Source organism: Dermacentor silvarum, chromosome 8 (assembly GCF_013339745.2).
Source record: "Dermacentor silvarum isolate Dsil-2018 chromosome 8, BIME_Dsil_1.4, whole genome shotgun sequence".
Lineage (NCBI taxonomy): Eukaryota > Metazoa > Arthropoda > Arachnida > Ixodida > Ixodidae > Dermacentor > Dermacentor silvarum.
Window position 1 is genome coordinate 162,921,069 of NC_051161.1, and position 9,675 is coordinate 162,930,743.

General features: G+C 42.5%; 1 protein-coding gene across 2 annotated transcripts in view; it reads left to right on the top strand.

Moving 5' to 3' along the window:
- LOC119461812 (chitinase-3-like protein 1) overlaps positions 1-9,345 on the top strand; it is a 48,314-nt gene extending 38,969 nt beyond the window's left edge. For both annotated transcript variants that reach the window (XM_049672225.1, XM_037723185.2), the window contains exons 5-8: positions 6,193-6,307; positions 6,792-6,965; positions 8,144-8,260; positions 9,009-9,345. In XM_049672225.1, coding sequence (XP_049528182.1) covers positions 6,193-6,307; positions 6,792-6,965; positions 8,144-8,260; positions 9,009-9,191 — 589 coding nt within the window. In that variant the 3' untranslated portion in view covers positions 9,192-9,345. The remainder of the gene's footprint in view (positions 1-6,192; positions 6,308-6,791; positions 6,966-8,143; positions 8,261-9,008) is intronic.
- Positions 9,346-9,675: the final 330 nt, after the last annotated feature.

Sequence of the window (9,675 nt, forward strand, 5' to 3'; positions counted from 1 at the left end):
CTTCTGCATATTAATCTTCAACCCCGCTCTTACACTTTTTCGGTTAACGTCCTCTATCATTTGCTGTAATTCGTCCGCATTGTTGCTGAATAGGAAAATTTCATCTACAAACCGAAGGTTTCTGAGATATTCACCGTTGATTCTCACTCCTAAGCCTTCCCAGCTTAAGAGCTTGAATACTTCTTCTAAGCATGCAGTGAATAGCATTGGAGAGATTGTCTCCTTGCCCTGAATTTGGAGTTTGGAGATATGCGCCATCAAACTCGCCGTAAAAACGCACTGTTGTTCCACTTACCTTTTTACCAAAATGCTGTTTTATACATTGAACAACAAAGTAACTGGAACGCCCATGTATTTCGTCCCACACTTTGGGAAATATCTCGAAACTGGTGTCTTCCTGGAAATTAATTACAAGTGGATACGCCTGACAAGCTCACCGGCTACAATTCGTAAATTGCAATATGTGTCATAAAGTAATTAGCGAAGAAGTTAATTAGTGAATTTTTGTTCATTAGTTTAATATGTCCTTCAATTTATCGTGCTACTAATGTCCGCCTCTTCGAATAACCCAGCTGAACAATAAGAATTATGCTACCTGCCACAGGCGATTTTTTAAAATTCCGTAACACCTAATTTCGAACACCCGGTACTTATTTAGTGTCCTTGTTTTTCACACAATCTTTGCTTAAGTCCTTGTAACTACTGTAGTTTCCATAACGTTCCTTGCTTTCCCACGAGTACTCCACTTATGTCAAAGTCTTTACTGCCGTACCTGAACACTAAATGTGCCGCAGAAATATCAAGAGCAGACAATATGTGCTGTAAAATTGAGCATAACGTTATTTTTTTTCCTATGCTTTGTGCTTCTCGCCAATGTGTTATGAAAATAATGGGACATTGCAGCTCGAGCTTATCTTGCTGACACTAGATCTTTGCCGAGCCCTTTTTATGTTTCTTTTTTTAATGTAACTTAAATCGTCGAACGCCGACAATATACGAGCTCGTACATATAGTACGAAACACGTCAAGCAGCACTGCAGGCAACTACACGTACGAGGCTAGCCCAGCATAAATATCGTTGTCTGAAGCTTCGTTCATCCTGTTTTAGGTTCAAAACCTTCGCTAGATTTCAGCTTTCAATTCGATAAATAGATGGCTATCTGTGTTTCTGGATGTTCTAAACTCAGTGACGGACAACATTAACTCCACCTGACCTGTACTAAAATTGTGGCGATGTACTGCTTCATTCATCATCGACAATAAACAGTGTAAGCTTACTTGTTTGAAGTGTTTTGTGCCAATTGAGGCCTTTCGGTCACCTGACGACATAATAAAGATATCTGTAGTTATCTTAGGGTACCTACCGCACACACGAGTACCGTCTCTACAGCGGCAACAAAAGGCCCAAAACTAGCGAGGCGCGACCAGCCCGACCCGCCGCTACCGCAGCGGCCATATTGCTCACTACGTAATCTTTCATTTTTTCTTTCTTTTTTGTTCTTTGTTGCACCACAGAATGCACGCAAAATATTGCTTGGACCCATAGCCAGCGGGCCAATGGTGACGTGCCATCAGTGATGATGACATTAGTTTTGATTTTGCCAGCGCCATCTGTCGGACGCATACTTTCGTTCGCGACGCCACTGCTACATTTTTTTGCCGTTGCACTGGGGAAGGTACGGTTTCCCTTCTCAAAGTATTGCAGGTGTTCTGTGCTATGGCCACCTGACACCTTTATTTGACACCTTAAGCCGGTCATAGAAGAGAAGATGGCGTATTCGACAACGTGGCAGAGTTTCACAGCGCTTAGATAACGCCCCGCAACGACGCGTGGATAGAATTAAATTAGGGAAAATTTTAATGCTGTTGGCGATAGCTGGTCTGTAGTGACTTCAGTATGCCTAAAAGACAAAGTACGAATGAAAAACACAGGACGCGATCAAGCTCTCATCCATGTTCTCGGGCACCCTGGCGGGTATTCTGTAAGTGTCAACCTAAGCTGGTAGGGCTATCCATTTCGGGTGCTGCTCAAGTGCTGTTTGTCTGGGCTGGGTTACGAGCGAGGAGGAGGATGACGCCCCCAGCTTTCTCAATCCTGTAGCTGGAGCCAATCGGTGGCGACCAAAATGGACCATCACGCTATGTCCCTGCTGTTTTTTTTTTCTTTTTTTACTGTTGCACCGTGAAAAGGGGTCCACTGCAATCGAACGTTAACAATATTTTCTTCACTGGCGAGAAGCGACGTATACCTGCTAAAGATGTATATCTTTCTGCGTAATAGATTTTGGAACCATATAAAAGCACTCGGAGCTCCAACTAAAAACTGGCAAACGGCTATAAGGGATGAAGACATTAACATCTACGAAGAACACGATGCGCTGCGGCACATCACAGACGTTATCGTGCTACTAATGTCCGCCTCTTCAAATAACCCAGCTGAACAATAAGAATTATGCTACCTGCCAGTAGCATAATTCGAGAAAAATAATTCTGCACGAGAAAAAGCGTAGTTCAGACAACAGATCCAGCAACAACCGAGAGGCCTGAGAGATCAAAATTTAGCATAGGGAGCTTTTATTGGAAAAGGCAGCACAAAATGTTCTGAATAACACGGCAGCAGGACCCGATTAAATCCCAATACAGCTAATAAAAACCCTCGGTACAAAGAGCAAGGCACTGCTGACTAATGCCATAGAGCAAGTGATTAGAACAAAGAAAATTCCCGGTTGATGGCGTGAAAGCAAGATGAATCTCATCTACAAAGGCAAAGGAGATCATGATAAGATGAGCTCGTACAGGCCAGTTATACAGTAACGTCGGTGATATATAGAATGGTAATGGAAGTAATTAAATTAGAACTGTTGAAGTGGGTGGAGAAAAATAATGTACCAGGAGAGCTACAGAATGGGTTCAGGCCAGGCAGATGCTTAGAGGATAATACGTTTGTACTAACTCAGTGCATAGAGATTTCAGACGCTCAGAAAATACCTTTATCGATAGCATTTCTATAGATATTAAAGGAGCCTATGACAACGTGAACAGGGAATTGTTGTGGGTTATTCTTAAGCACGAAGGCATAGATGATGATTTCGTGGAGCTGCTGATGGAGATATCGAGAGACAACCGAGTACAAGTTGTATGGGGAGGTCGAAAATGTAATGAAATGGTGGGAATTCACCAAGGATTGAAGCAAGGATACCCTCTGTCACCATTGTTGTTCACCCTTTATGTTAAGGGATAGAAAGACGACTGGAGAACAGCCAATTAGGGTTTGATTTATTCTACATGCGTGATGAACAAATTGTGCAACAGAAGGTCCCTGGACTGATGTATGCGGACGACATAGTGCTACTAGCGGGCAATACAAGAGATTTACACACACTTGCGAAAATCTGTGGCAACGCAGCGACATATCTAGGCCTTAAGTTTAGCACAGAGAAATCAGGAATTATGATCTTTAATGAGTGATTACGTGGCGTCGATTTAACACCAAGTGATACCCATAGTCAAGCAACATAAGTACCTCGGCGTATATATAAACAAAGTAAAGACTTACTTAAGCACCCACCAAGATAATCTGGAAATAAAGGGGAAGCGGAATGCAGCAATGATGAATCACAGAGCACTGTGGGGCCACAACAAGTAGGAGGTGTTGCGTGTTATCTGGAAAGGAGTAATGGTGCCAGCGCTAACGTTCGTAAGTGTCATTCTATGCTTAAAATCGGATATCCTGTCGGGGTTGCAGGTTAACCAAATATCAGTAGGCCGGTTGGCTTTGGGAGCCCACGGTAATACCCCAAATGAGGCAGTGCAGGGTGACACGTGTTGGGCCTCCTTTGAAGTCAGAGCAGCACAGAGAAAAACTAGTTTTGAAGAAAGGCTCAGGTACAGGGTGAAAATAAATTGGCGGCTAAAGTCCACAAGTAACTGTACTGGAAAAGCGTTAACACAGAATATAGGATGAGGTAAGGGATGTTGGCAGCCAAGTACAGGATAATCGAAACAGTAAATAGACAACCAGGAGTCAGCAGAGAGAAAGTGAGAGAAACAGACAGTGAAGTGAATGCAAAGAATGGAAACAAAAAGGACAATGGAGATTTACAAGAATGAGAAGAAAGAAATTAAGAGGGAAAGTCTGTACGATAACAAGAAGGGATGTGCCTTCGAGGCTCGAGCCGGTTGCCTAAGGACCAAAACATACCGGAGGAAATATTCGGAACTAGATCACACATGTGCATGCTGCAGCAAAAATCCGAGACCACTCAGCATTCGTAATGGAATAAAAATACAGCGAGAACCGTAGGTAGCGTACACCTTCCAGAAGCGCTTGGATTTAAAGTGCAAAGCAGCATCAACCGGTCAGCAAGATAAACAAGAGACGTTTAGAGTATTGGTGGGAAAAAAAAAGCAGGGAAGAGATTGATACGACCTGATCTCTTACCCTCATATGTAGCGGTACAAGGTAGATTTTAAGGAAAAAGAAGATTAATGAAATATGTACAGAAATGCTAGATAAGAACATATATAGCATACCTATTAAATTAAGCAGGCTAGGTGAGTATGGCACCGACCCGTTTCAAAGGGGATGCCAATACATAATGATAATCATAATAATCACCAAGTCATTTCGCCCGAAGAAATGAGGACTTAGCGCTTGACCCCATTCTTTTAAAACAGTATACTTCTTTCGGGAAAAAGCGCACTTCGAATCTCATTCTGTATGGTCTTACCGAAAGGTCATTCCACAATTACTAACAGAAAGCAGTATTTGATCGTTTTGGCTAAACTTCACCTATTGAATCCATTTTCACAAAACTGAGTGTGTAAAAACTACTGAGTGTGTCTTTTTAATGAAGCCGGACAGGTTTTAATTATTTTTCTCACCAAGTATGGTGCTGTTTTTGAATTTTTTATGAAGCCTGCTAACTTTTTGTTTAGTTTAAGCCATCTTCTTAAAAGTGTGAGACCTTCAAAGCATGTCGTTTATTGAAGCGTGAGAAATTTTTAACAATATATTGTTCAAGTTTTCTAATCCAGAAAAAATTGCATTAGATGGTTCCCAAAGACGAAGACAGGGGAGGGGAAAATATAGTAGAATTTCTCGGAGGAATGTTTTGCGATAAGTCAAATGTTTTTTTCATGAACTGCAAAGATTTCAATGTGTTGTAAGCAGCATATGGTTTTCAGGCATGTTGAATCACAATCATAATGTTGTGTACTATGGACGCAGATTATTTGGAGAAAATGTGCTACCTGAGCCCGGTTAGGTGCATTAAACAGAGTCCAAAATTAGCCAACCTCGGCGTGATGTCACGCATATACATTTGCGAAAATTTAGAGACAGCAATATTTGTATGCGGCACAAATTGGACAAATTGTGCAATTAGCACCGCTGACACACATTTCGGAAAATAATTTTATTTTCCAAGTCGCATATTTCTTGCAAAAGTTATTCCTATAGGAATAATTGGACCAGAAAATGTTAAATAAATTGTTTGAATTAAGTATTTCACTGGTTTTGCACATTTTTGAAACCCCGCCGTTTATTTGAATTTGTTCTCGGAAAGTTACCGGCTAGTTCTATGAAACTGATTGTGTCGCAGTTACTGCGTCCGCTACGCGGTCGCCAGGAAACCACGTAATTGTGTGCAGCAGGAGAAATCTGCTTCATCATTTAAAATTAATTATTCACCCAAGTTAAAAGCAGTATAGATGCTTGATGAAGAAATACGTTATTGAATAACGCTTCAGTACGCGGGAAGTTTCACGCTTTCTTCGTTAATCGTGGTCCAGCGTTAAAAGTGTCGAGAACTCATTTTCAATTCTGTTTTCAGTTGCTGCCACTTTTGCGAGGACTAAAAGTAATGGTCAGTGGTGAATCAACGAGGTGATTCAATATGAGCGAAAAAGATAGTCAGCTGTTGAGGAGAATGTGATTACGTGTCGCGTATTTACGTGTAGAATATTTACGCGTAAAAATATTATTTTTGGTAGAATGGATGTGAACCTCAAACTAAATGGCTCCAGTCGAAAGGCGTTTGCCATCGTTACTCTGTGGTGGTAGTAAAAAAAAAACGAAATCGTGAAAACTGCTACCCTGCTGCTTAGCTCAACATTGGCGGTTCTGCGATGATTTGCTGCGAGATGGATGCTTGAACTACTGATTTTTAGAATACTTCAATTCTTTTGCAGAGAGGTTGACATTTTCATCATCGAGACGCACTACCAGAGGCCACTGCCACTCTGCAAGACAGTCTTCCCGACAGCCTTCAACAACTACGGCTCCTTCACTCCGAATGTTCCAATCGTGAGTTGTTTCGCAACCTTTTCTGAAAAGCAGCACGGCTGACGCAGACAGCGTCAGGAAAGTTGCGCAGACACCAAGTTAGTTATACCAGGCTTAATCGCATCGTACTTAGTCATGAAATTATTCAAAACCATCTACCGGCCTTCATGTTGGCAGCAGTGCGTAATGCTGACGTTTTGTACAATTCTTATTCGCGGCGCGAAGCAGACAACATACAAAGAACTAGACAGATGAAAGGTGTCTCCTAGTACTCCTTCCTTTGTGTGTTGCCTCATTGAAAAAAAATTGTACAGTAAGGGCGCCAACTTGTCACGTAGCAAGTCCTTTTGACTTACTGCGTCAGGAAGAGAGAGGATTCCTTTCCAAATGTCGCCTCTTCGTTATTCTGTTTAGTCATGACATCATTCACAAACCACCACCAATCATGATGCGACTGCGGTGTATGTGCTGACTTACTGATCGGACCAAACCGTTTCTCGTCTAGAACACAGGTCTTAACTGGCTGAAAGCATTGGTGCTGCCGCGCACACCCAAGGGCAAGAACAGCATCTGTATGTCACTAAGCATGGTGGCGCTGTTGTTTAAAATCTCCGGCACCGTGGATCACCTCCAACCGGGAAATGCTTGCTTCGAGGAAATCTGGATGAACTACGCCGAGGTAAGACTTTCTAGGCTGCGCACGACGCCTAGAGTTTTTTACTGACTCCCAGTTTTCGCTTTGACAGCCCCTGACACATGGACAGAAGTAAATCCTCTGCAAGAAACCCCTTTTGTTACTCTGAAGGAGCCTTTGCAGAAAGGAGTTGCACCGATCACTCAAAGCAGCGCACTAACTTCTTTAGGTGGCTCCGCAAATGAACGCCGAAAAAAAAATAAAGCACTGCTTGCTAAAGCAGCGCTTTACATTTACAAGAAGGTGCGCATGTAGATTACATTTAGTGATTGTAGAACCTAAAAACATTTTTCTCTTTGTTGGAAACTTATAGTGTGCATATTCGGAATTCAACATGGCGGCCCTAGCGACGTGGCGCGGGCGTTTGAGATTAGAGCTAGAGCAAATGTTCATTGTTCAACAAATCGCATTAACGCTAAATGAAAACATTTTCCAAAGTAAAAAAATACTTACGGGGAACCGTAGTTATGTAACAGGTTTTCTTCTATTGATGAGTTGTGGGCGCTGTATGCGGGAGTACACCTTTCTGCTCGAAAAGTAGATGCCCGATCTTCTTTCCCGCAAAGGACCTTTGCCGGGAGGGAGATACTCCTTTGCCGTGTGTCACTGCGCTTGAACGCCTTCCCGGTAAGTGTCCCCTTACCTAAAGGACTTCAGAGTGCCTGTCTGTCAGGGGTATAAGACTAACTACCACAAAATCCTGGCTCATCTCCGTTCACGCGTCTTCGCTATTGTTCTATGACTTGCCTTTTTTTTGACGCCTGCATACCGCAGTATGTTTGTTCAATTTCACTCATACGTGCAGTGCGTGCGAGAATTTGGTGGAGGAAAGCAGCAAATTGAACGACATTTTCACGTGAATTGTCATTGGGAGATTTAATCTAGAAGTTTTCAAGAAAGACGTTATATCTACCTGATAAACCTTTTAACGCGCAAAGAAGAGACAAGACACAAAAGGAAGGTCAGACGTTTCCTTTAGTGCCTTCCTTGTCTCTTGTTTGCAATTTAAAAAGTTTATCAAGTGTGCACTAACTACGCCCACATAAAGTTATTCTAAGTTATATCTATCCTTAGGCCTGTTCTGGCGCTCTTTGCCACATTCGTTACACCAAAAAGCCCGTCCTAAAGCAGTTTGCCTTTGCAATATTTTTTCTATGTTTCAGACTTGCATCGGTCATGGGTGGAGTAATGTAAAGACGCATTCATCAGCAATGTCGTCTTTCCGCCACAAAATTAAATTCTGGCAATCCTTTGACACGGATATCACGGTGACCAGAAAGGTGAACTATGCAGTTTTGCACTTTGCATGCGAGATAATTTGTTTGCCATGGAGTGCATAACCAACAACACAGTAAACAACGTTGCGTAAGAAGCAACGAAATGTAATAGGCAGCGTTTCGATATCTTTTTCGTCTGTGCCCATCTTTCTCTTTCTCTCACTCAATCTGCCCGAAGATGATGCCAAGTTATTATTGACGTGTATTTGTGTTACAGTCACTGATATTGTCCCGGAAAATGACTAGCCACAGGAAAGCGCTTTGAACCAGTACTGAAGCTCAGTTATGTTGTGGAAATACAAGTACGAAAAAGCTGACGCTTACACTTGCTTAACAAGAAAAGCTGTCGCAAAATTACGACAAATTCACTGAGCTCGCGTCTACATGTGAGTGTGTTATTTAGAATGGTACACATTTTAGGCCGCTGGAGTAAAATAACTGCATATAAAGCCATATCGTCATGTTGTATTCTCACCGATCAAGTCAGAAGAGCATAACGTGTGAGTAGGCAGTACCAATACTGGACATCGAGATTTTCACTTGATGTGTAAGTCTGCGGAGTGAGAAAGGCACACTTTGCGGTACAACCGTGACCTGCCATTCGCACCAACTATAACTAATACGTCCACCCTGCACCCTTATTTGTCCGTCGTCTCCCTACTGTTATGCATGTAATATTATAAAAAATAATCAATAAGCAGATAGCGCAACATTCATGACTGGAGGTTTCTGTACTCCTATCCGCAACCAGGTGGACCTGATCTTGGACCAGGCGAACAAGACGTGTTTCGCGGCGTACTACGTGGACTACGAGGACTACTATGGCATGTGCCAGGGCAAGGTGGCATTCCCGCGGCTCAAGGCCATCCGAGACCTGCTTAACAAGAGAACCAACGTCGACGAAGATATCGACCTTTTCGGACACGACTTCTGAGGACCCCATTGCAGAGACGCTTCTCGGTTACGCCCACCAATGTGCTCCATCTTTTCTTTCTCCTTGCCGGCGCTGCCAACAAATAAGCAACTGTTGAGACGGTGTTGTTCTCATGTAAAGCGGTTGACTAACATGCAGTAAAGAGCACAGAAGCGACCTGAAACTGGCTGTTTCTTCCTTTTCCTTGCTATCTGTCATCGCCCAAATTCTTTACAAAAGGACATGGCTATTGTTATTGCACGGAAATTTGTGAAATATATACAGGACCTATTGGGGTATCCAAGAGATTGTGTGAGTAAGTAAGGTTGGTAACCTGATAACTAACGCAGAAAAAAAAATAAATGCTGATGAGTAAAACGGCGACTGAAGATCTCCACAACTACGTTGTGCCAGAGAGTGCATAATTCCCTCTGCTTGCTGGTGAAATGTAAATTCCTACAAGCATTTGTAGCGTAACTGCGGCGCAAAAAGTTTTTTTTAAAGA